This window comes from Sciurus vulgaris (genome assembly GCF_902686455.1).
Source record: "Sciurus vulgaris genome assembly, chromosome: 6".
Taxonomy (NCBI): Eukaryota; Metazoa; Chordata; class Mammalia; order Rodentia; family Sciuridae; genus Sciurus; species Sciurus vulgaris.
This window is the reverse complement of record NC_136466.1, coordinates 73,269,461-73,296,824: the sequence shown is the minus strand read 5'-3', so window position 1 is coordinate 73,296,824 and position 27,364 is coordinate 73,269,461. Positions and strand designations below refer to the sequence as shown.

Here is a 27,364-nt window from a genome sequence, read left to right as displayed (position 1 = left end):
TGCCAAAGAGATGAAAGTAAACAGTGCACTGGCCTCAATGCTTCATGAGTCAGTTTGACTTTACAATGCAATCTGCATCCTCGAAACTGACAGTCTGGGGAGTGGGTGTGAGGGAGTAAGGTTGAAACTGCCTCCTACTAGCTCACCCTTTCAACATTAAACAGAGACCAAGAAAGAAATGGTTCCAACATTTCACCACATGTATTTCTTCTTATGCAGTCTAAGCTGAGAATGCCATGTAAATGGGTCACTGCGAAATGCAGCAATTTAATTTTTCTCCAATCAAAATAAGAAACAAACCAGTATGATCTCACTTCTATTAACTTTTGAAGGTTTACAGCAGTTAAGGTATTTTTGCTTCTATGTATGAAGGTTAAAAAAATCATTTTTTTTCATAAAATACAAGAGCAACCAATTCCACCATCGAGTAAAAGTAAAAACTGGGATTCTTTTTTAAATTAGTCCGAAGTGGCATTTAGGAACTTAGTTGTAGGCTGCTGCGCTGACACCATGACAAACCAATGTACAGGGTTGGGTCTGGTTTTGTTTCGGTTTTCTTTTCAGTATCCAATGCTCATGGATTAAGTTCTGGAAATGTTCCAATTGTAAGGCAGGGATCTGTTTGGATTCCACCACGGGTATGCTCCTTGGGTTGGATGCTGGAGGGTGAGGCACATTTTGCCGGACCCATGTCGACTACCTAGTAGTCATCAAGGTCAAAAAATTCATCGTCTCCTCCTTGGTATTCCATTCCCTGGAAATCTACTCGGTACCGCAAGATACCTGGAGAAAGAAACCAAAGGTAAGTACCTGTGTTCATGGAACAGGGAGGGGTCATTCTGTAAAGGAAGTTCATTGTCTTGCAGAATTATAGAAAACAAAGAGTTTCTGATTAAAAATTGTTCCAGTGGGTGTGGTGGGGCACACTTGTATTCCTATTGACTTGGGAGGCTGAGGAAGAACCGCCAAGTTTGAAGTCAGCATCAATTAACTTAGTGAGACCTCATCTCAAAATAAAAAGGACTGTGTCCTCTAGGTTCATTCCCAGTACTGGAGGCGGGGAAAAACTCCAAGTTATGCAGTCTCCTGCCTCAAGTAGATTCTGAGGACACCTCACCTGAAATTACTTAATTCAGGTTAGCCAGGAGAGGCCCTGGCCTGAAATCCTTGTTTTAAGTTCTGTTTGCTGATTTGCTACTCACCTCCAATTCCACCAAATCCTTTCACAAATTGGGATCCTTCTTGTGACTTATCTGTGACAATTTCCAATGTAGCTCCAAATTTTTTATAGTTATTAGCAAACCATTCCAAGAGGGGCATGCTCTCAATCAGCTCATGTTCCTGTCCTGTCTACAAATGTGACCATGAGAAACAAACAAAAAGATTTTACACAATGAAGTTTATCTCACCCATCTCAATCCCCCTTTACACCACTCTCATTCTCCTACTCATTATGCATATGCATAAATGTGTGTAAAATGAAGTGAATTCTGGTTTCTGATAACAGAAATGAAACAGCAGAGAAATTCTGATTAACACTTCTCAGGCTCTAGTCTCTAACGAAACATTAGCAGACAGTCTTCAACTTATGATTCCTACTGTTGACTCTAGAAGTCAGGTTGTTGTAGAGTCTATATGCAACACTCATTCGACACCCCAGAAGAAGCATGCCACAAATGCTTTTGGGAGCAGCTTCATAAAGGACCAAATCCACCAACTCACTATTTTAAACTGGTGATGCATTTAGATCAAACACAGAGAAGTCACTGCAGTTGAAGAATTGATAAAAGCAAAGAAAGCAGCACAGGTTCACAGTGTAGGAGAAACACTATTCAAATGATTTCAAAGACAACAAAAATGTTTTCTTGATTGCTTAATTACTTAAAAAAGATCTTCACTAACTATGACTAGGCCTGCTTCCTTATCAGATCAGCACATGGCAAATGGAAACTGACCCCTTCCTGCTGACTCCATAACTAGTATGAGGTTTGGTTTCCCAAGGCTGATAGTCTATGCTGCCAGTGCTCTAACACACGGACTTATGCTACCTTGAATTTATCACCAAAGAAAACAATCACGTACCTCTTTGTCTGTGAAATGAGATTTATCCTTCTCTTGTTCTGGAGTTAAATAGAGAATTTTCTCCTCTGTAGTATTAAAAGGAAAAACAAAAACAAAAAAACAAAAATAAAAACAAACATACAACAACAACAACAAAAGAATGTGTTAACCTGGCTCTCAGGTACTAATAGGTATGAGCCCCATGAGGTGAGATGAGAAAAAGTCTACTGGATTCATTGTATGAACTTCCTTTCCTACTGAGCTGAGCATACACTCAGAATCTGCCAGGTACACTACTTCTACCATAAGGAAACATCAAAGACATTTAAGATACAATACTGGTTCTCACCAAATTTAATAACTCTGAGCAGACATTAAACAGTTCAGCACAAAAATCCATGCAGTTATGTGCTACAGACCAAAAGAGTGGGAATACAACTGCCTTCTGGTTGCTTCTGAAATCAGTCATTTCTCCCAAATGTCCACCCCAGATTTCCAGAACACACAAGAAACTAACAAATAGCAATCTTATTTTCTAATTCTCTTACCTTCTGTGCCTTGGCAATGAAGAACGTATCTCATTATATCCAGATTTTCATAGACTATTAGAATCTCTACAGCGCCCATTTCCAAAGCCTTTAGTGTATCTTCAACACCAAAGCAGTACTTGCCCGTGTCCTGACTAATTTCATCAAAGTATCGTCCTGTGGATTACGGATAGGACAATAAAACATACAGTTGGCTTGACTGTATCCACAAATTCAATGAACTTCAGGTTGAAAACATTCAGGAAAAAAAGTTACATTTTGCTTATGTGTATTAAGTAGTTAGATCTATGAGATGGACCCATCTGTACTGAACACTTTCTCTTGACATTGGTCCCTAAACAATACAGCATAACAATTATTTACATAGCTCTTATGTTGTGTTGGGTATACATAATTTAGAGATAATTTAAAATATACGGGAGAATGTGTGTAGGTTATATGCAAATACTAAATCATTATAAGGAACTTGAGCATTCGAGGATTTTGGTTATCTAGTGTCCTAAAATGAATCTTCCGCAGATACTCAGGGATGATCATATATTACATTTTCTCTTGTTGCTACAAACACACTTATTAGACCTAATAACTAAGGAAGATTAAAAATGATTCCATGAAGGCAGAAATTTTACAAAAATGCTAAATCTTCTATATTTTCAGTGCCGTTTCATACATACAGTTATGTACGTACCTACATTTACACACAAATACAATGAGCAAAATAGTTGCATTTCATTGATACCTATTAATTTCTTCTCTTGAATGAATTTCACGTTGGAGAGGACTTCAGTAGATAACTCAATAGCTTGGTTGAATCCATTTTCACCACCATAGGATATATCAACTAATTTTAAAACTTTTGATTGCAACCTCTGATACAATTAAAAACAAAAACAAAAACATTAGTGCTTCAAAATACCTTTACTAAGACTCTCTTACCAGGGACTGAACCCAGAGGTGCTTAACCTCTGAGTCATATCCCCAGCCCTTTTTATTTTTTGAGACAGGTCTTGCTAAATTGCTTAAGCTACCTTTGAACTTTCAATCTTCCTGCTCAGCCTCCCGAGCTGCTGGGATTACAGGCATGCACCACTGTGCCTGGCTAGCTCTCACTCTAGATGGCAGCCAAGCTCAGCATTATGATTACTTAAGTTTAAATTATGAGGAAAGAGCCCAATTTGAATCCCTATCATTAAACAAAAAATCCTCTGGGTTTAAATGCTTTGGTCTATTTTTTTTTTTTTTTTGGGGGGGTGGGGGGGATACCAAGGCATTGAACCCAGGGATGCTCAACCACTGAGACACATCCCCAGTTCTTTATATTTTATTGAGAGTCAGGTTCTTGCTACGTTATTGAGGCTGGCTGAACTCACAATCTTCCTGCCTCACCCTCCTGAGGCACTGGGATTATAGGTGGGCCACCATGACCGGCCATGCTTTGGTCTCAATAAAGTCTGTCATATTCCTAAATTTCACTGTTTTATTTACTTGCAAGAATAACTCAGCAAAACATGGTTAAAAAAAAAAGAGTTGCTAGTTTCTCTGAAATGGAACCATTTTAAAGCTAATTATGGCAACCTGCCTAAAAATGATTTCAACAGAGAAAGTGCCCAGAAAAGAATGAGGGAATGTTTTCTAATAAATGCCTATAAATCAGCTACTGTTTAACTCAGAGCTAAGTGTTTTTTTTTTTTTTTTTTTCCCTTTACAGTGCTCCTGATTAAACCTAGGGCCACATGCATGCTGTACAAGCACTCTACAACTAAGCTACATCTCCAGCTCTCAAAGCGAGGTTTTTGAAGCCAGGGACTATACTCTTGTAAATTCAAAAAGATATGCATGTCCCAGGGTAAATATAGAGGACTTACCTATTCCTACTTAGAGACTTACATAATAATTGATCATCTACCTCTCACTTACCTGATCAAACATATCAGATTGACTTAGTTCAGTTTTAAAGTCAGCTGATCCAGCTAAAACGAGACCAGCCACATTCACTTTGTCCCCAGAAATAAACAGCTGCACAGCAGTCTCTGCTACTTTCCGAACATAGTTATGTCGTTTTTCCATTCTTAAACGGGCAAAACGCAAGGCTGACTGACCTCCTCTACCTATGACACAAAAAGTGGAGAGGAAAAAAGGCCAATCATTGAGAAGTTATCCAAACACAAGAAGTGAAAGTAAAACAGAAAAACAAACAAAATAATCTACTAAGAAAACAGAAATATAAATGTCACTATTCCCTTAACCACATGTTTAGTAGCATAAAATGCTTCTTGTTTCAGAGACTGACTTTCTTGTTAAAAGGTTCATGTATTACCATGTTTCTTTGGGAGATCCACAGTGAATTTGTGCAAGACTTCTCTTGTGTTTCCTTGGAGTGTGCCAAAAAGTGCACCACTGCCATCTATTACAATAAAGCCAAATTTGCTGTCATCTGAAAGTAGTGCTGTAAGAGCCTGAAAAACAAACGTAAGTACCACACAATAAACTCTATAGCTTTGCTAAGGTCAATACAAAACCCAAAAGGACATATGAGCCCTTTTACCCCACTAGCTTTCATATGAATACTACATTTTATGGAATAATTTGTAGACTTCAGCTATAAATCTGTAACTTATGTAAAATGGTGGCTGCCAAGAACTGCAGAGAAGGGGAGAGTCATTTCTTGTTTAATGGTTATAGAGTTTTACAAGACGAAAAGAACTCTAGAGATGGATGGTAGTAAGGGTTGTACAACATTATGTGTATTTAATACCACTAAACTGTACACTTAAATGGTTATGATAAATTTTATATATGCTTTTCCACAATAAAAACATGGAAAGGTGGCACACTCCTGTAATTGCAGCAGCTTGGGAGACTGAGGCCCTTAAGCAACTCAGTGAGACCCTGTCTCTAAGTAAAATATAAAAAAAGGGCTGGGGATGTGGCTCAGTGGTTAAGTACCCCTGGCTCAATACCTGGTATCAAAACCAAAAACAAAACAAAACAAAACAAAACAAAAACCAAAAAACCCCACACAAACAAAAAAGTCATCCAAAACCAAAACTCAAGAGTTAATCAACTCAACTTCTTCCTATTCCTTGATTTCATTTAGATAGTTTGTGGAGCATAACATTCAAATCTACCTTCCAAAAGTTGGATTTTTTCCCCCTGGGAGTAGTGCTAGGGATCAAACCTTACACATGCTACACATGCTAAGCAAGCTATCTACCAGAACCCCAAACCCCAAAAGTTGACTTCTTGTTACCATTAACTATCCCAGCATTACTAGGCAGGATATATCATGACAAATAAGACCATACTGTACAATAACTCTAAAGTAGAAGTACTAAGCACAAAACTCATAAACCATCTGTAATAATAGTTTTGAAATGTTTAATTCTTATGGTTTTGAGCAACATTAATGTTACTTGGAAAAAAATTTAAAAATAGGTTCAAGGCTAACAATTCTGAATTTAATGGAGAAAACTTCTGGGTTAGTATTAAATCTCCATATCCCTATCTCTCCGAAGAGAAAATGTTTATATAGTCCTAAAACCACATAAGACATGTTTGCATGGTGGACTGCCCACCTCACCCCTCCAGTACTGGAGACTGAGCCCAGGGGTGTTCTACCACTGAGCTACATCCCTAGTCCTGTTAAAAATGTTTTAAAGTTGTTAAAGGTAGGCCTTGAATTTGCAATCCTCCTGCCTCAGCCTCAAGAGTATCCAGGAATACAGTCGTGTGACACTGTATCTGGTCTTCACAATGGATATTTGAATACTACAGGCTTGGCAGATCACTAATTGCCAGGTAGCAATCTATTTAGAACTAAGGAATTATTATCCATTCCATTTTAACCAAGGAAGAAAATAGCTTCTTCAAAGGAATGTCTAGAAAGTGAATTAACCAAGAATCTATCTTCAACCACACCATGCTTAATAATTAGCATTAAGACATGAATACTGCATGCTAAAAATAGGCTAAGGTTGTATCTTAGTGGGAGAGTACATGTACAGCATGCACAATGTCCTGGGTTCAACCCCCAGTACCCCAAACCAAAAATAGCCTTGTATCATAATCATCTGTTAGCTTAATTAAGATTTTCAACAAATCTGCTCATCAGGGAATACACATTTTATTATTATTTTTTTCCAGTATGGAAGGGATTGAACTCAGAGCCTTCTGCATGCTACTTAAAAGAATATAATTACCTTATTAAACAGGACAAAAACTGCAACATATAACTTACCTCAATCATTTCTAGTTATGACATCATATCAGTTAGAGCCCAAATATACAAAGTCAGTAAGATTAAACAGTATCTTAAAAGAGGAATTCAGGTTTAGAAAAATTAATGAGAAGACCAACTTGATAAGTGAGCTAAAAGCCAGGCAACATAGGTACCATATATTATTTAAATCAATAATGATCAAAATCCACTTTCATCAACCCAGATACAGGTAAATGGGACAGAGTGGCTAAGAGTTTATTCAATGAAGCCTCTGTCAGAAGGAGACTGTGATAGCTAAGGGGGGAAAAAAAAAGTCTGGATTATCTATGCAGTCAAACAAGATTCAACTGGAACTGGACTTCCTGTCAAGTCAGCAAAAATCATCTATTGTAAACAGTGCCGACAAATGTCAGTTCTAATTCCTCCACTGTAGAGGTTTTTCCCTAGGTCAATGAAAGGAAAGAGAATAAACTGGGAGCCAGCTGTGAATTCCTGATTGTTCTACTGTTGACTGATTTAGGTCACTCTAATGAGGTTTCTTTTCCACCATTAAAGTTCATCTTAGGGGGGCTGGAGTTGTGGCTCAGTGGTAGAGCGCTTGCCTGGCATTTGCAAGGCCCTGGGTTCGATACTCAGCACCACATATAAATAAATAAAATAAAAGATCCATCGACAACTCTTAAAAAAAAAAAGTTCATCTTACAGCAGCTCAGTCACTCAAAAGTTTCATAGGGAGAGGAAAAGCAAAAAAACAAACAAAAACCAAAAATAAAACTATAAAAAACTTCTGTTACTAAAAATTTTATAACTTAGCTGGTAAATGCCTATAATCTCAGCAGCTCAGAAGGCTGAGGCAGGAGGATTGTGAACTAGCCTTAACAATTTAGGGAGGTGCTAAGCAACTCAGTGAGACCCTGTCTCTAAATAAAATTCAAAATAGGGCTGGGGGGCTGGCTCAGTTGGCAGAGTGCTTGCCTGTCAAGCACGAGGCCCTGTGTTCGATCCCCAGCACTGCGCAAAAAAAAAAAAAAAAAAAAAAAAAAAAAAAAAAAAAAAAAAAAAATAGGGCTATAGGGCTGGGGATGTGGCTCAGTGGTTGAGTTGTCCTGAGTTCAATCCCAGGCACCTCAACAAAACAAAACAAACAAACAAAAAAAAACCCCAACAAACAAAACCAAAAAGCAAAACCAAAAAAACTCCAAAAATAAACAAACAAAAAACTTGTCAGCATAAAATTGAGGATGTAGAGAATATAGGAAAGTATCACTGTAAATAGGAAGAGTTAGAGATTAACTAGTCCATTATTTGTCTCTAATAAGTTCTCCAAATCCAGTTTAGCACATTCTTTGAACATGAAGAATGACTAGTGTCATAATAAATGTGAGTTATTTTATTTTTTGAAAATAGCCAGCTGTGTAAAATGTACCATTTCCCATCATGGTTTGGAAAACTAACAACTTCTCAAAAGATTACCATACTTACTATATGACCTAGCAATTTCATTCTTAGATATAAAATGAAGTAAAATGATAACATGATCACACAAAAACAGTAACTGAATTTTCCTAGCAACATTACTTATAACAGCCAAACATGGAAAACAACCCAAATGTTCATCAACCAATGAATGCATAAAAAAATACATAATTATTTGATAATAAAAAGGAATGAAATAATATTAATAAATGCTACCAGATGGATAAATCCTGAAAATATAAAGCTAAGTGAAAGATAGTCACTAAAGGGCCCAAGTTGTATGATTCCATTGTATAAAGTGTCTAGCACATGTAATTGTATGGACAGAAAATAGATTAGTGGTTTCCTAGACCTGAGAAAGGTTAGGGGAAGACAGGGTGACTACTGATTATGAGGTTTCCCTTGTAGTGACAAAAATGTTCTGTGCTCAAACTCTTACCTCTGTGTGGAATTTGTTGTCACACAAATACAATGATGTATTAATTGGTTTGAAAGGTTCAAAATCAATGTTGACTTTCTTTTCCTTTCCTTCTTCTGTTACAATTGTTCCACAGTAAACAACCAGACCATTTGGAGGTACTGCAAACAACATAAACAATTTCTCTACTTTAAATGTTCCCAGTCATAAATTTAAATAAAGCAGAAACATTCTTAAATCTCTTAGAATTCTCTCCCTAATTTAAAAACTTCTCCTAAGATGTTTCAGTAGAATTTATTCCTTCAAGTAAAGTTAACTTTTATAAATAAAAAAGTTAAATACCAATGTTGGTAATACCAATGTGGTAACAATGATGATGGCTGGCTGTAGGAAACCCTAGTTGAATAAATCACCATGTCAGGATCTGAGTGGAAAATGTGACCAAGACAAAAGTAGAGAACAAAATGATCCACTTCCAGATTACCTTTGTTATAAAGTTTGAGTCTTTGTTGTACAGATGTAATGGCTCCCAGGACTGAAAGGCGGTTTACTCGTGACTTAATGTTAGATGCAGTTCCAAACTCATCTGCTAACATTTTTGCCACTCGTGAAATCTGGTCTTTGGGAGGAATGATCAATGATATCATGCTGGTGCCATTGCTGTGGAAGAAAGAATAACGCATTAGAGGTTCAAAGACCACTAAGCAGAGTTTACATGAACTAGGGTAAGCTTATTCTCAAAGAGATAAGGACTACACTAGTAATGTACTGGTTCACTGAACTATACACAGAACTCGAAGTGTTCAATGAATACTGAGTAAGATTAGTCATGTAAAGAAGGTACCTGAAGGAATGCTTGGCAAACAACTCATTCTAAGATGAAGAAAAACGCTATAAGAAGGGCCAACAGGAAGAAATGTGGAAGTGAGTAGGCCTATACATGGCACAGACTTAGAATCTGGGGGCTCTTCAGGGGGAGATGATATGCCAGAACAGTACAATAAGCCTTTCCAAAGTCTAGACAAAATTCCACTTGTTATCACCCTTAAAATTCCAAATTTCTAAACACTGATTTAGCACCCTAAGTGCTTTGATGACAGCATTAGAATTCACACAAATATCCAAATGATGAGAACAATCTCTCCTCTCTCTCTAAACAGCAATTTATTTTATGCGTTAAGTGCAGTAATGTGATTAAAGAGCTGGGCATCAGTGCCTGATCAACTCTGGGGATGTGGCTTAGTAGTGAAGTGCCAAAGACAAAATACAAAATGGGAGAAAATATTTGCAAACCAAAACAAACAACAAAAGGGCTAGGATGTGGCTTGGTGCTGCTGGGTTACAATCCTTGGTTTTAAAAAAAAAAAAAAAAAAAAAAAAAAAAAAAAAAAGCTATGGAGAAACTGAAACCCTTATCACAAATGTAAACTGGTATGATCTTTTTGGAAAACAGCCTGGCAGCAGTTCTTTAAGAGTTTAAACATAGTTAACATATGACCTAGTCATTCCATTCTTAGGTAAATACCCAAGAGAAAAAAAAACATGTGACACAATGTGTGCTTGAAAGTTCACTGAGGCATTACTCTTAACAGTAAAAAGTAGAAACAACCCATAAATCCGAAGAATGAATGGATTAAAAAAAAATGTGGTATAAACATGAAATGGATTATTATTCAGCAGCAAAAAGATCAATATAATTTTATTTATATTATACTAAGTAAAACCTGCCACAAAAGACCACATATTGTACAGTTCTAGGTATACACGTAAAGTCCAGAACAGGCAATCTAGATACAAAAAGTAGATTAGTGGTTGCCAAGGGATGGGAAGAGAAAGGAACAGGGAGTGATTGTTAAAGGATATATGTATGCAGTTTCTTTCCAGGTCGATGGAAATATTTTTAAATTAATGGTGATAGTTGTACAACTCTGATCAGTGCACTAAAAATTTTAAAGGGGGTAAATTTTATGGCATGTAAATTAAATCTCAATAAAACTACAAAAAATATATATCTATGTACAAACAGTACATAATAGGACATTCCTCTTAAAAAGTCTTTTAACCTAACCTTACAGCTTAGTCTAGAAAAGTCAAAGCTTAGTCTAAAAATGTGTTCTGACTAAATTATCAATACTGTATATAAATAAAACTAGATAACATTGAAAATTAAAAGTCCCAATGCTGCTCTGCCCAGAAAAAAGAGGCTGGCTTTATCACAATAGCTATTAGTATAAATTGAGGTGCTTTACACTTTGATGGCATCAAGTCTGATCTGATATAAACCAAAGCATGTTAAAAAATGTGGCATCATTTTACAAACTGTGATACTAGAGTCTGACTCTATAAGAACGTTACTTCTTAAGATCCTTACAGATCAGGCCCTAAAGGACTATAACAAGTTTTATAGTCATAATTATTAGTGTCAAGGGAGAATTGGTAGGGTCAAATCAAGACACATTAAATTGGGAAGACTGCCAGAATGTTTAAGCTTTGTCACTAATAACTGAGCTTGTGTATTTTCACAGTGGCCCAACATGCCAGTTTTGACAGAAATTTCACATATCCAGAATCCAGTGGAAGTTAGCAAGAAAAAATTTACAAAGTTAGGGCCACCATGTCAAATGGGCTTATGTGTAAAGAGACTATTAATAAAATAAAAGGGAAGAGTGACTGTGAGGGGGGTGGGAAGGGAATAAAAACAAAAAGGAAACACTGGTTCTTTCTCTTTTTTTTTTTGGTGCTCGGGACTGGACCTAGGGGTGCTCAACCACTGAGCCACACCCCCCTAACCACCCCACCATGCCCCCTTTTCAGACGGTGTCTCACTGAGCTGCTTAGGGCCTACTTAAGTTGCTGAGGCTGAACTTGCAATTATTCTGCTTCAGCCTCCTGAGCAGCTGGGACTACATGGGTGTGCGCCACTGCACAGGGCTCTCTGGCTTTTGCTGAGACTGGCTTTGAATTCCTGATCCTCCTGCCTCAGCCTCCTGAGCTGCTGGGATTATAGGTGTGCGCCACCACGCCCAGCTTCTCTCTTTTAAATAGTACTCTGGATTGAATCCAGGCACTCTCCCACTGAGCTACAGTCCCAGTTCTTTATTTATTTATTCTATTTTGAGACAGGGTCTTGCTAAATTCCCAGGCTGGCCTTGAATTTGTGATCTTCCTACTTCAGTCTCTGGAATAGCCATCATGCCTGGCTCCCTTTTTGTTACTGCAGTTGTTTGAAACCTAAAAATGTCTGAAATCAGGTCCTAGGAAATGGATTTTCATATAATTAAAATTAACTTCATTAATGTGCACCACGGTGCTTTCCCTCAGTAACTGTATTAGAAAAGAATTGCAGCTGGGTGTGGTGGCGCATGCCTATAATCCCAGCAGCTCAGGAGGCTGAGGCAGGAGGATCAGGAATTCAAAGCCAGCCTCAGCAAAAGCAAGGTGCTAAAGCAATTCGGTGAGCCTGTCTCTGAATAAAATACAAAATAGGGCTGGGGATGTGACTCAGTAGTGGTTGAGTGCCCCTAAATTCAATCCCTGGTACTCCCCCCTATACCCTCCAAAGGGGGCATTTCCAGAAGAACTTCCACAGGGTGTTTTTTCCCAGCAGTAAATTCTACAAGTCCTCTAGATAGTTTTCCTTACAAGCAGATAATCTGCTTATCCAAATCCTTTTCACTATCAAAAATGGTTACTCCCAGATTGTGAGTTCAACCTACATCTCCAAAACCAGCAGTTTCTGTTAGTTTGCTTAAAACCAAGAAGGCTTGTTTATAATAAGCTTTGTGAAAAATTTCCCAAGAAGCAAAAGTTGAATAAAAGCCAATAAATGTGGAGTATGGTGTGTACTTTGCTGCCACCACTTGGACAGGGGAGCAAGTATTCTAGCCAAATCAGGGAATCAAGGAAATCTATGATAAGCAGCTTCAGCTGTCATCAAAACTTCTAAAACCAAATTGCCAAAAACACTTTCTATAGTTTTATGTCAAACGCCACAGAGTAAGGAGGAGAAAAGGAGTTTGCTGAGAGAGGCTGGAAATATTGGACAAACAAATTTAACTTCAAAAAGTGGTCTGGAGAGCCAGGTGTGGTGATGTAATTCCCAGTGACTTGGGAGACTGAGGCAGGAGGATCAAGTTTAAGATCAGCCTCATAAACTGAGTGAAGCCTAACCTCAAAATAAATAAACAAACAAACAAATAAATAAAAGGAATGTGGATTAGTGCTAAAGTGCCTGGTCCAATTCCCAACACCAAAAAAGTCTGGTCTGGGGGCTGGGGGTGTAAGTAGCTCAGTGGCAGAGTGTATGCTTGGCATGGGTGAAGCTTGGGTTCAATCCTCAACACCGAAATAACAGGAACAACAACCAAACCAGCCTAGGCTGTAAGTGCCACTTATCTTCTGTGGGGGTCAACTTATAAAAATGAAGAACATGAAACTATACAAGATGGGAAAATGAGAGGACAAAAAAGTTTTAATATCAGTTTTACTAGCTCGTGCTTGTTTTCTGATAAAAGATTCTAAAGGGGGCATACATTTCCACCCTAAGAGCTCTTGGAAACTTTAGGGACCAAGGGGATTCTTAAAAGAAGGGCTCAGGTTTTTTTTTTTAAAGCTAACATTCTCTGATTTACAGAGTAGTTTCCTAGGAGATGGAACTGGCAAAGAGGCAATCAATAGGGAATGGAATGAGAAGGGGCTTTAAGAATAGCAGGGGTGAAGGCTCACAGCTGAGGCGAGAACAGGCACCAAAGGATTGGAAACTTTGAGGCTTAAGAGAAGGTTGGGACAAATTAACTGAGTGAACCCAAAATGCCTAGAGGCAATCCTTAAAGCAAGATAAAGATGTAGAGGGCATAGCAATGACCTTAAGATAAGCAGTTATTTACTTCCCACTGCAGATAGGTTAAGAAGATAAACATTCATTAGCAACTTTACTGTATAACATAGTTGGGAGGCCATATATTTACATCCAAAAGACATTTCAGAGAGAACAAAGTAGTGAATACACCTAAGGACATGATCTTGTTATAGATTCCATTTTGAAAAAAATGGATTCGGAAACGTAGCTAATAAGAGAACGTTTTTGGTAGGTTTTTACCAAGTTGTTAAACCAGAAACACTACTTAAAAGTCTTGAACTATAACTCCTTTTGAATTTTAGGCACAAAATTACCTTTCATTACTTTCCCTACTCTGTGTTGAAAACCTTAAATTTCTGAATTAACTTGTATTATAAGACACTGACTAGGGAGGGGAAATGCAGATTATTAAATACATGGTTTCCATTTAAAAATTTAAAGGCAATTTAAATAACATCTAATGCTTATATTTTAGTTTTAATACAAGAAGATTAAAGTTTTCTCAGGAAAGTTTTCAAACAAGATAAACATGCATTATCCCCAAGGCAAGCCAATCAAAGTTGTTAGACCAGTTTGTGTAAACACAAAAATAAAGTCAAGGAAGCTGAATATTTCAGGTTAAAGTAGAGTCAGTACCTCTCAGGGAGAAATATATAAAGCTCTAAAGAGCTGCTTGCTACAAAGGCAGACTGCAACCATCTTTAAGTTTTCCTCCACTTTTTCCTGTCTTTATTTTCCTTTTCCAAAATCCAAAGACTCTCACCAAGGAGTCAGTTAATCATGAGATATAGCAATGACTCATACACAGGCAGTAAAAACGCTTATGAAACATAACATAACATACAACAACACATCATACACAGCTCCCAGGGGCCCCTGCTCTCAAATTCCTTCTTTTTCTCATTGGTTTAGGGACACTTTCCCTTATCAAAGAAATTTTCATCAATGCCACAGATGATAAGCTGAAAAATCAAATAACTGAAAAACAGGAGAAGTATTTGAAAATAAAAACAGAAATTAATTAGAATGAGACAAAATAAATTAAAACGAAAACCAAAACCTGAAACAAAAGTCAGGAAGGAAAAAAGATTTAAACAGCTGCATTCTCAAGAAGAGGATGCTGATGAAGATAAGTTTCTTTTCCTAAGAGAGGAGGATAGGGTAGTACCCTTCTCTAGAATTCATGGTACTTGAGCACTGTAGATAGTCACTAAACTGCCAGGGCCAAAAGATCTCTATGGGAGAAGAAAACTCAAGGCAAACTGAACAAATCCTGGGTCATGCTGGGCATAGGGATGTGTTTAATTAAGGTCCCAGTCTTTGGATTCAAGAAAACTTCTAATATACATAGTCAAAAGAGCAACAGGCAAACAAAGTCTAGTCACCTTTTGACCTGCAAAGATTTGATCAAAGTTCACCACCATTAATATTGCTCAAGAACATTTTAGAAAGCTAAGTAAAAAACAAAATGTTATTCCTACAAACTTAAACATGGAGCAGTTTGTACCAGAACTCCAGAATCTAAGACGAGCTTTCTTAAAAAGCAAAGTGTGGCTGGGTATGTAGCAAAGAAGTAGACTGCTTGCCTAGCATGCATGGGGCTGATCCCCAGTACCACATACACAAAACAAAATCAGTAACAAAAAAAAAAAGGTAAAATTTGAGTGGAGTGGTAACTGTGGGTAAGACAGTCTCAATTTTCCAAAGAACTAGAATTAAGAATCACTGTTCCACTGGGTATGGGTGGTACATACTTATAATCCCAGCAGCCCAGGAGGCTAAGGCAGGAGGGTCACAAGTTCAAATCCAGCCTCAGCATCTTGGCAAGATCCCATCTCTCAGTAAAAAATTTCAAGGGCTGGGGATGTGCCTCAGTATTTAAGGGCCTCTTGGTTCAATTCCTGGTACCAAAAAAAAAAAAAAAAAACAATCACTTTTTGTGGCTTGTTTTCTGTACCTCCAAGAGTCTCCAGAAACACTACTGACTTTAAGAGGAACCCGAAGAGCTCACTTGCTGCACTTCCCCTATGCTATGGTTTGAATATGTGCTCTAAAATTTGTGTGTTGGAAACTTATCCCCAATGATGCCAAGCACCTAAGGCACTACCTTGGGCGACCATTCCTAGACACCAAAACCTGATGGTACTTTATGAGCTCAGACTTCTCAAATTCCAGAACTATGGGAAACAAGTTTCTCTTCTTTATAATTTACCCAATCTGTGGTATTCTGTTATAGCGACAGATTAAGAAACCCTACCTGTAACACAGTGACACTGAGTAACAGTTGAGAGATGCTTGACTTTTACCAGCCAGAATACCCATGCCCCACCAAATATCATACCATCCAGTTCAACAAGTCTAAGTAACAGAATTACTCCCAGGTTAGGGACTAGGAACATTTTAGAGATGCCTTACTCAAATCCCAAATTAAGATTTAGAGTAGATGCATCCTAAGAAACTTTCATACCAGTGTTCAATAGTTCCATTGTGCCCAGGATATGGATGAACAAGGTTTTCGCCATCCCCCCTTCCAAACTCATATTTACTCACCTCACAAAGCTCAACTCAAAACTCAGCTAGCTCTTTTCTGGGAAAGCCACTAAGTGGTATTATATGGATCACCAGGTGAAAATCAATCAATCCTCTCCAATTTCTACTCCATTTTCAAGCTGTCCTTATTTGATTCACTACAGGTTTTCTATCTTTTTTCCTCTTGTCCCAATTGTGCTAAACTAAGTTTAAACTTTTAAACCAAGACAATATTTTTATGTGGTGCTAAGATCAAACCCAGTACCTCACATGTGAGGCAAGTGCTCTACCACTGAGCTACAGTCCTAGCCCAACACAATTTTTTTCAATATAGGTTAGATATGGGAACAGACTAGGAATAATACAGGTTTTAGAATAATGAACATTCAGACTCAAGTCCTATTGTTATTTTGTGACTTAAAGCAAATCATAAATCCTATGGGTCTCTACCTACTTATTTCACAAAGTCATAAAATTCTGCATGGTGACCATATTTGCAATCCCAGCTTTGAGGGCAGCTCTAGACAACTTTTTGTTTTGTCTTAAAACAAAAAATATTTAAACAAAATGGCAGGGACGGAGCTTAGTAGCAGAGTGCTTACCTGGGATGTATGAGGTCTTGGTTTCAATCCTCAATAATGCAAAAAAGAAAAACAAGGTTGGGTGCAGTGGTGCATACCTGTAACCCTAATAAGTTGGGGGGCTGAGGCAGGAGGATCACAAGTTCAAGGCTAGCCTCAGCAACTCAGTGAGACCCTGTCTAAAAATAAAAAGGGCTGGGATATTGCTCAATGGTAGAGCACCCCTCGGTTAAATCCCTAGTACCTCTTCACAAATATGTGTGTTTGTCAATCATGTATCTTGTCTAGCAAGCAGATACTAAGTGATCACTAAATGCAACAAGATGGATCTCTAGCTCTTTACCTCCCTTACCCAGCCTGGTAACAAAGTCAAAAAGAAATATCACTATACAACTAGAAATGTGAGGAAGAGAATGATGTCAGGTGGTTCTGAAGTCTTATTTGAATTTGAGTAAGCCCAAAGAGGCAAGAGTTGACTTTGTGGTAGACATCCACCTTTATGGGTTGGGATAACAAGAGAGATTTCTTTTCCTTTAAATAGCTATATCATAAAATCTTCAGTGGCTTTATTCTATATTTATGACCTGGTCTCAGTATTTTAATATAACCAACGGCCAGTTACTTCTATCTGGGTATCGGTTACTTCAAAGAAGATTGATAATTGTTTTCTTTTCCATCAAGTATCGAAGAATGAAAAAATATATTGCACCAGATGTGTGATGCACTCCTATAATCCCAGTGACTCAGGAGGCTGAGGTAGGAGGATCACAAGTTCAAGGCCAGCTTCTGCAAGTTAATGAGGCCCTAAGCAACTTAGTGAGACCCTGTCTCAAAAATAAACAATATCAAGGGCTGGGGATGTGGCTCAGTCGTTAAGAGCCCCTGGGTTCAATTCCCTATACAAACAATATCAATAACAACAACAAAACAAAAGGAACATTGCTCTACTGTATCTATACAAGCTTCTAGAGGGCAGAAATTTTAGGACATAGTGGAGCTCAAACATATGAGGAATAAATATAAGTGGTTAATTTCTAACTAGGGTCTTCTCTATATACTCTTTTATAAGCAGACCCCAGAGAATTTAGTTTAAACTACCAAATCAAATACCAGTTAAAAATTTGCCATTCCATGCTGCGTGTGGTGGCGCAAACCTATAACCCCAACTCCTTGGAAGTTGCCACAGGACTGCAAGTTCAAGACAAACACAAGCAACATAGTAAGAACAGGACATAAACAAAAACAAACCCCCTTGAAAGGTACACACATGTGTCTTAAAATAACATTGTCTCCAGCTTCACTTCACTAAAAAGCTCAAATCATCACTTCTAATAGTGTTTTTTATTTTGCTGATTTTTACTGTAATGTAACCCCACCCCCACTGCTCCTACCATCAATGAAGCAGGTCAGGAGGTGGATGGGGCTACCTTTTATAAAAGAACTTGGTTAAAACAGCGTAGGAGAGAGGAGGATGTTCCTGTTCTAGTAAAGTTATCTGAAATTGATTTGACAATTGAGCAGATACTACCACCAGCTGGGAGAAATATTTAAATTGGAACTTCCTGAAACATTAAAGCAGCCTCTGTCCCAGGTACAGAATAGCTCAAATTTCCCAATGTTTCAGCAGAAAGTGTGCAAATGCCATTTTAGTGTTCTATCCCCCCCAAAACAAAGATTACTCAGTCATCTAAAATAAAAATGTAACATCTAGCAGTGTATTACTTTTTATACAGTTATAGGCATTTACTAAAAGAATTTCATAAAACTAACCTAGGGAAATATTCCACCAGGGAGCAGCAGAAGCTGAAAATTTTCTTTAGTTTCCTCACAACAGTGTAAAGCTAGGAGATAGCAACCACAGTGTTAGGGACTTACTACCAGTGTTCTAGGCTGGACCCTGTATTAAAGTTATTTTTTTCTTGACAACTACAGAAGTACTTTTCAAATAAACCAAAAATTGTAGTCTTCCCATTAATCACCTTTTTAATACACAAATAAGTTTCCAGGGAAGGATTTAGGAACAAGTTATTTCCCTCACCACCAATGCTCATTAAGAGTAAACATGTTTGGTACTCAAGTTCTTCCTAGGGAAGATGTGCAAATGGTATGCCTGTTTTCCTTTTATCTTTGTTCCTGGATCTCAGCACACCTGCTCCCTCTAGAAAAATACAAATCTCCTTGGACAAGAGTCCTCCTTTCAAAAGAGAATGGGAGATGTTTCTATTCACCAGAAGAAATACTTGACAAAGAACAAGGCAGTGTGGTATAACAGGAGCACAGGCTTTGAAATCAGCAAAGTGGGAACAGAATCTGCTACTGCCTCTTACTAGACTGTGAAATTAGGCAGCTGCTTACTCTCTCCAGTTTCTCCATCCATGAAACAGCAACAGCTTCCCTCATACTCCTCAAGGAGTAAAAAATGTATGCTACTCATTTACTTATCCCCCCACCCCTGAGAATTGAACCCAGGGGTGCGTAATCACTGAGCTACCTCCCCAGGCCTTTTCAAATTTTGAGATGGTCTTAAGTTGCTTAGTTAGGACCTTGCTAAATTGCACAGGTTAGCTTTGAACTTGAAATCCTCCTGCCTCAGCCTCCCAAGCTGCTGGAATCACAGGTGTACACTGTGGCACCTGGCTCATTTACATATCTTTGGGAAACTAGCTTTATTACCTGATTAAAACATATATGAGGGCTGTGGGTATAGCTTAGTGGTACAGTGTATGCCGGGCATGTGCAAGGTTTAATCCCCAGCACAAAAACACATTTCAAGCTAAATATCCAAACCAGTATCTTTCCTCAACCAGAGTTAGAAAGACCCAAAATACTGCAAATACCAGAACTTGGGTAACCCAAAGCTCTTCAGTAAAAAACTAAAACATCAGAAACATTAGTGCCAGGCACAGTGGCAATGACTATAATCCTAGCTACTCAGAAGGCTGAGGCAGAAGGACCACAAGTTCATGACCAGCCTGGGCAACTTAGACCCTCTCAAAGTAAAAAATAAAAAGGGCTGGGGTGTGCTCAACTGTAGAAGATGTGCTTATTAGCAAGCTCTGGGTACACCACCAGGACCAAAAAAAAGAATTACAATTTTAAAGTTGCAAATCAAGTATAGCTCTATTTACCACTGTATCAAAGATACTGTATCAGTCCAGTAATACTAACACCTAAGTAACATTCTTTGTCACTTGCTGTACCTAAGAAATTGTTAAATTTTGCCTAAGTAGTTACACAGTCTCTTTTCCTCTTTGACAATAATATCTAATACCTCATTCAAGACCCTAATCATTTGCTTGCCCTAAACCCCTTATCATGTACTGTGGTATTCTGTACTTATTAATATGGGTCTGTAAATGGTTATATCATCACTACAGGGATGTGTGGCAAACCATGTTCTCATTTTATTACACATTTCTTCCAAAATGTCTAGCCCAACTCACAGCAGATGTTTCATGAGGCTTGTTGGCTCACTGGTCAGTAGTAAAAATATATTTATGGTGCTGAGCTTGGTGGCACATGCCTGTAATCCCAAAGACTCAGGAGGCTGAGGCAGGAAGATTCCAAGTTCAAAGCCAGCCTTAGCAACTTGGTGAGGTCCTGTCTCAAAATCTGGGTTTGATCCCCAGCACTGTAAAGACAAACCAAGACATAGCAGAAAAAAGAACCTTTTACTTTGACTATGATCATTTTTTCTAAAGGAGAAATTAGAAGATCAAATGAAAATATGAAATGAGTATAGTTCTAACATAAGTTATTTGCATGATAAGAATCAATTGCCAGGCACTGAAAAATGTCAAGTCTTAAGTATGTCAAATAGCGTAAGATAAAGCTGACATCAGAGGCATCATGCTGAGGACAGGGCCCAAGTGAGAAACCTCATGCTCATAATTTCTAACATGCTGAAAAAATCTTAATCTCTTCTTATCCTCACTAAGCCAGTAGGCTGAAAAAGGGAGAGACACCTACAGAATGTATCCTAGGAGAAGGTTCTATTCTGAGATCCCTGGAGAATAGGCCGGACTCAGAAAAAACTTGTGCTGTCCAAGTTCTCAGTTGGATAGGTCCAGCAGTGGGAAGGCAATTTTCTCCTTCTACTCTTCAAATAGGATCTAATATCATTTAGCCTTCAAATGGCTCAAAATTTAAGTTTTTTCATAACCACATATCTGTGCTGAGCATAACTTCAATCTCAAATTAGGAGAAAAATAGCGCCCCCTGAGAAGGGTCCAACTGGTGGAGGCAGGGGACAGGACAAACCTATAACCTACAATGCACTCTGCTTTAAATGGCATTCTAATTTGTTATTCTTGCTTACCTAGGACTGGGTCCAGAGAAAGTCTTCCTTCCCTGGGAAGGATACGTATATCTGCTATTACAATGAGAAGTTTGTCAAGACTTGAAATTCAAAGAGTGATTGTTCATTAGGACCACAGTGTACCATGCCAGACTACAGTTGTTATGACTAGTTCTGAGTTGAGACAGGAAGCCTATGGCACTTGGTGAGGACTGAGGAATAGTAACACTTCCTTTTATATATACTCCAATCTCCCTCTTCCCTTAATCACCTCTAGTCTCATGGTTCAGATCTGTTGGTGATAAAAAGATTCTCTGTCAGAATCTTTTTCTGGTTCTGGGAAATAAATCAAGGGGGTATCTACTATAGGGTTACATCCCTAGTCCTTTTTTTCTTTTTTTGGTGGTGGGGAACCAGGGATTGAACCCAGGGGCACTCAACCACTGAGTCACACCCCCAGACCTATTTGGTATTTTATTCTGAGACAAGGTGTCCATAGTTATATGTGTGGAAACCAAAGCTTTGAAAGAATAACTTGCCATAGGTCAAACAGGTAGTTGCCACTAAGACTTCTGTAGTTAGTTGTTCTATACTTATCACTTCCAGAGAAACTTAAATATTCTAATTATTTAGTTTTCTCTCAATGGTCTTTTATCTTAATCATCAGAGATGGGGGCGGAAGGGGGGGGTAGCAAGAACTGAAGATTAAAAAAAGTCCTCTTCCAGGTTCAGTGGCACACGCCTGCAATCTCAGAGGTTCTAGGATACAGAAGGAGGAGTTGAAATCTTCGTTAAGCCAGGTGTGGTGGTTCATGCCTATAATCATAGCGACTCAAAGAGGCTGAGGCGGGAGGACTGAACCCCTGGGTTCTTCAATCCCCACCACACAACAAAAACTTCTTTAAAAAACTAAACCTTGCTTTGCATAGTGATGCACATGCCTATAATCTCAGCAACTCAGGAGGCTGAGGCCAACTTCAGCAACTTAGTGAGGCCCTAAGAACTTAACAAGACCCTGTCTCAAAATAAAAACTTAAAAGGGCTGGGGATGTGGGTCAGTGGTTAAGCACCGCTGGGTTCAATCCCTGGTACCAAAAAAATTAAAAAATTAAAAACCTGAATTTTGAATAGTTCAGTTATCCATATGAAAGACTACAAGGTATCACTTAAAAGATATAATTTTTGGCAGTGCTGGGATTGTATCAAACTAAGGGCTTTCTGTATGCTCTGAATGTACTCTATTACTAAGCTGCACCCCTAGCCAAAGGTATTGCTTTAGTTAAAATCAGTTCTCCAAGAATATTGAAGAATAAAGAAAAATTAAAGGTACTTGAAATTCAGTTGTTTGGAAATATTCCCTTTATCATAGACCAGGTGATGATGAATCAATAATGCCAACTTGGAGAAAGTACTAAGATACTTTTAACATGTTATTCAAATTATGCATCAACAAGTTTATACTTGGAATATACAAGAATTCTTAGTGAGGATAAGTGAAAAATATTCTAAGACCTACAGACATAACCCAAACTAACACTGTATTTTCCCTTGTCACATCCATCATGGTCCTTGACTAGACGACGTTTTGGTTATTTTGTTATCTGAAAACTATTAAGCTTCCAACACCATTTCTGGAGCTACCACTTGCTCAGAACACATTAGGAGAAACAAACAAAAAACAACTAAAAATCCCTACCTAACTTTCTTGTAACATGTTCACCTGCTTTAGAGTTCCTTATTTGAAACCAATGACAGTTCAACTCACATGGTCCTAGTCCCAGGTATTTACACAGTTCTCCTCATAAGCCAACTGTGAAGAACACACCAGGAACAATCATAAATAGTGATGAACTACTGTCAAATTTAAGTGAGGCTTATGTTTAGGAAAAGAGCTGGCTAGTTATTTTACTTGCCCATATAGACTAACATTCAACCATACATACAAGAAACCAAAATAGCCTATGTTCCACCCAACTTAAAAAAAATTAGAAGATTAAGTATGATTAGAATGTTACCAAAGTTCCCCATTTAGAAATGTGGCCTTTATAAATGTTCTTCCACAGGCAAAACACAGCTATTATATTTCAGATTGTGTTGAATAAATCCAGACTTGCATATTTTGGAAAACACAAAATATATCCAGTAGAGCACACTGGTACAAGTGCTGGATTATTCCACATCATTACTCTACGACCTTATGGACAGCAAGTTATCTAACGTCTCAATTACAGTTTTCTTGTCTATCAAATGGCAGTATTTATTATTGTGAATGACACACTGTATTGTTTTAAAAAGTAACATACTAAATGTTCAATAAATTATTTTATCTTGATACCTCATTCTGCTCAAATGTATTTTACTATTAAGACCATTTTGCAGGTAGTTCTTTTTAAGCTACACTACATTTGTTCATGTATCAAAAGATAATCATTTATTATCTAACAGACTAACTCTTATACCTTAGAAAGAAATGTTAAAAATGAAACAATTCTTGATTCTCACATCCAGAATTCTACACTGCTGGAGAAGTCACTTTTTCATTTCTGAAACAATTCTGTTAATCCACCACCAAAATTCACTGTCTTGTACTAATAATCATGCTTTAACACAACCCATTTTCTACTGGAAGCTACACAGTAGCTCCATATATACCAGCACACATGGATTCATTCAGTTTGTCTTTAAAGCTCATTACGATTATCCAAAAAATATTTTAGCTTTAGGTAAAGAAAGAAAAATATTTCTCACTGTACACTATGAAAACCTAGAGTCTGACTTTAATACAACACAGTATTGACAATAAAATCTTGTTGTTTCCCAAAGGAAAATGACATGTATCAGGAAACAGATTCTGAGTCACAGAATAAACTTGACTCCCTAACCAACACTAGAAATAGCTAAGATTTTAAGTTTTCATGGAATTGAGATGTAACCAAAGCCTGACCGGAAGCAAACAGGACATGATTATTAACCACATTGTTTAAAGGAGGGGTCCCTACTATTTTAGACATTTTAATCAGGTCTAAAATGTTCAAACTATCACTTGGAAGACAAGCTATGCCTAATAGCTTCATTTTTTAGCATGCTTCAAACTTTATTAAACAAAGAGATGAAGTCTTCAAAGCTTTAAAAGGAGAGGCTTATAACTTTCAAGCGGCTAGGTGACATGCCTAGGAACAAATTTAATAAGCTTCCTTCAACAAACAGTAGAAAGGAATATTGTTGCTTATTAAGCATGGTTATCAATGTTACTCAGACAACAGGCAGATTGGTAATAAATTCATATTTTAGACTGCTTCAGAGAATATAATGTGAACTTGCCTCCAAAGAGAACAAATTCACAGATTACATCTAACTTTAAACAACAAATACAAAAGTCAATATACAACCCAAGGCTTCAAGTAACATGACAAAAATTCCTAGTGAAATAAAAGTACCTAGCATCACAATGGCTCATGATCTACCTTACCCTTCCTTTACAGTACTCTCACATTTTGGGTTTTCCCTTCTATTATGTGGCACAAGTTCCTGTAAAATTAATAAGTAGATCTGATATTCACCCTATCACTGCAAGTCCAATGCCAATGACAACGTGAGCTGAAAACCAGAATGTCCAATTCTTGTGCTGAAATCAACTTTACAAAGTCCTGGGACAAGCCAGTCTGCTAATCTAAGAATGCACAGACATAAGAATATGTAATGTTCCATTTTTGGGGGCCACTTCTGCTAAGTAAAAAGTTTCTATGACTGGGAAGGAGCGAAATTATGAAATAAAGTAAGGAACAGGAATACTCTGGCACACCTTCCTCAAATGAGCAACATTAAAAAGGGGTGTGTGTGTGTGTGTGTGCTAATTTTAATTTAGTTTACTCTTCCCAGAATGGATACATCTACACTTTCTTATCAAAACTACAACAGGAGACTTGAAGTTCACTTAATTCAGTTCTGAATTTCAACAAGCACCCTCTATAGTGATATCATAAGAAGTTCCACCGGAAGGTCAACAGGAACTCTATTATCACAGTTCATATCAAACAACCCAATTATGCAGATTTCTCCTGGATATACACATATCCAGGTTTGTCAACCAAAAGCAACCCTCACCCCCCATGTCGCACACGTTGGCATTTTCAGTTTATAGGCGGGTCCTGGAACAGCTAAAAACCAGGAAGCTCCAGGATAATTAGAGAACTTGAGGGAACTCATCCTGGGCGAGGTGGGAGTCCCTGAGAAATCACAGGGAGCTAGAATGATAACGCCCCTGACTACCTCTCCTTCCCGCCCCATCCAAACTTCACCCACCCGGGCCTTAGAACTTCAGAAGGGGGAGGCCATTTTAACAGGGCCTGGTTGAAGAACGTGAAGGGAGGAAACTAGGGAAGGACGTTCAGAAAGGAAAGCCAAGTACTTTTCCCCAAAAGCTGTCGAGTCGGGTGTCAGCACCTGGAGCTGGAAGAGTGAAGAGCAGGACTTAAGGGACTGAGAGGGGTACAAAAGTAGTGGTGGCTTATCACGAGGGGGGGTCGCATGGTCTGAGCCCAGGAAGCGCAGGCCCCTTACCCCCCAAGTGGGGGAAAGACCCCTTCTCCGGCAAACAGCTCCGACCCTCGCCCCTGAGTCAGAAGCTACTACCCAGAGGTCCAGAAGGCGGGAGTTGGCTAGTGCCGGGTTCTCCTCATCCGGCCATGCGGCGCGGGGGCGGCCATCCTGAGGGGTCCGGGATCCAAGAGGGCACGGGGGGGCCGGACGCGGCGCTCACCCGCGGGCCGCCTCCAAGCTCTTAATGAGCTTCTTGATCTTCCAGATCTCCACGTTCCTGTCGGCAGCACTGGGGTCGTCCGCCATCTTCTCGCCTCCTCCTCCCTAGAGCGGCCCGGCGGGGCCCGGAGACACCAAGACCACAGAGTTAGCGCCGCCGCTGGGGCAGAGCGGCCCCCTTCCTAGCCACCCCAAAAGGCCCTCCTCTCCCCGCCCCGCGCGGTCCGCCGGATAGGTCGCTGGCCTTTCCCTCCCATGTCTTACCTAAAGGCCCAGTCCTGGGCGGCAGCAGCTGCTCCTCCCCGGCGGCGGCTCCGCGGCGGCGGCGGCTCTGACGTAGGACACCGGCTCCCTCTCTCCAGGCAGCTGCATGTGTTGCAATCCGCTCACATGGGGCCTGTGATATCACTTCCTCCGCCAGGGGCGGAGTGGAAGGCGGCGGGCGGAAGGGAGGGGGGCTGGTTCTGGTGAAGAGAAGCTCTGCGCGCGCCGCGACTTCCCATTGGCCCTTTGTGCCGCGGCCTACAACGGGTCCGGTGATTGGTCACAGCTGGGGCCTCACTGCCTTGTGAGGTAGAGGCAGGGGGCGGGAAGTACTGCTTTCCTTCCGGCCCGGCAGGCCGAGAGTAGGAAGCGGGCGGAAGCCACCGGCTCTCGCGACGATTTACTCAGAGCTCAGTCAGGCTCGGTTGGGGGTGGCTCTTAAAGGGCGAGGCACAGGGGTCTCTTTTGCTTTCTCTTGCGTGAACAGATTGGGCACCCGAAGCTCTGCGACACAAGACAGGAGCTCGGGGCTCGACGCGCGTGTTCATTGTTGCTTGAAAAGCTTCGGAGAAAGTCTCGGGTTAAGCGACTTCACTGACGAAGTGTTGCGGCCTGTGTGCGTCACTGCTTCGAGGACGAGTTTCAGAATCCTGGTCAGTGGGCCTGGATCAGGAGCCTGCCCAAGCTGGTCCGGGATCTTCATCCACAGGAGCGAAGGAGGCACGTTCCCTGTCGCTCCGTGCTAGTATGGGTTCGCTCTGGACTTGGAACTACGTGAGGTTGAAGAAAGCAGGAGTGCTTGAGATTGGAGACCTGCAGTATCTGACTCCACGTATATAGTTTGGTCTGAGCTGTTTAGTCTGATTTATGAATGTTTGGTCTGGAGCAAAACTGGTAGCTGTGTATGTTAGAACTTTTTTCTATTTGAGCTAAAATTTTTTAGTTGGCCACTTGGTCCCTCTCATCTCAGTTAGGTTCATGCAAATATGTGAGCACAGACCGTGTGCTACATTCTGTTTTCCTGAGGATCCCGGAGTGCATCAGACAGGTAACAGTGCCTACCCTAATGGAACTTACTGTCTAGTTGGGTTTTATAATCGTTTGTGATTTTAATACTTGATATAATAAACTAATTGTACAAAAAAATGTAATTGAGGTTGCTCTAAGTGTGGATGATGGGGGACCCAACTTTGAAATGAGTAAAAGTGAGTAGAAATTGTTCAGTAGGAGCATAGCACATTTGAGGAACTACAAAATAAACAGTGTGCTAGAGCAAGGGCATGATTGGGGAATGTAATTTGAGGAAGCAGCAGGGGAAGAAGTCATGTAGTGGCTTTTTAAGCTGTTTGGCTTTT

General features: G+C 39.3%; 1 protein-coding gene across 5 annotated transcripts; it reads right to left on the bottom strand.

The window, feature by feature from the left end:
• Positions 1 to 234: 234 nt before the first annotated feature.
• On the bottom strand, positions 235 to 26,154 carry ETF1 (eukaryotic translation termination factor 1). Of its 5 annotated transcripts, none has more exons than XM_079143970.1 (11): positions 26,010 to 26,154; positions 25,747 to 25,850; positions 9,207 to 9,382; positions 8,744 to 8,883; positions 4,927 to 5,065; positions 4,527 to 4,717; positions 3,298 to 3,478; positions 2,610 to 2,765; positions 2,083 to 2,147; positions 1,203 to 1,350; positions 235 to 783 (listed from the first exon to the last, which is right to left on the bottom strand). In XM_079143970.1, exons 2-11 carry the CDS (start codon positions 25,830 to 25,832, stop codon positions 701 to 703), a joined length of 1,365 nt encoding a protein of 454 aa, XP_079000096.1. In that variant the 5' UTR covers positions 25,833 to 25,850; positions 26,010 to 26,154; the 3' UTR covers positions 235 to 700. The 5 variants fall into 5 exon arrangements, with proteins under 5 accessions (XP_079000096.1, XP_079000098.1, XP_079000097.1 ...); XM_079143972.1 differs by having other exon boundaries at positions 3,349 to 3,478; positions 26,010 to 26,149; XM_079143971.1 differs by lacking the exon at positions 26,010 to 26,154 and having other exon boundaries at positions 25,431 to 25,859.
• Positions 26,155 to 27,364: the final 1,210 nt, after the last annotated feature.

Bases quoted from the DNA above. Each gene is read 5' to 3' on its own strand.
- ETF1 (XM_079143970.1), bottom strand. From the start codon at position 25,832: ATGGCGGACGACCCCAGTGCTGCCGACAGGAACGTGGAGATCTGGAAG. The intron at 3,479-4,526 runs GTAAGTGAGAGG...TAATTGTATCAG, and splicing joins AATCTGATATGTTTGATCAG to AGGTTGCAATCAAAAGTTTT. The intron at 2,148-2,609 runs GTAAGAGAATTA...TTAATACTACAG, and splicing joins TCATTGCCAAGGCACAGAAG to AGGAGAAAATTCTCTATTTA.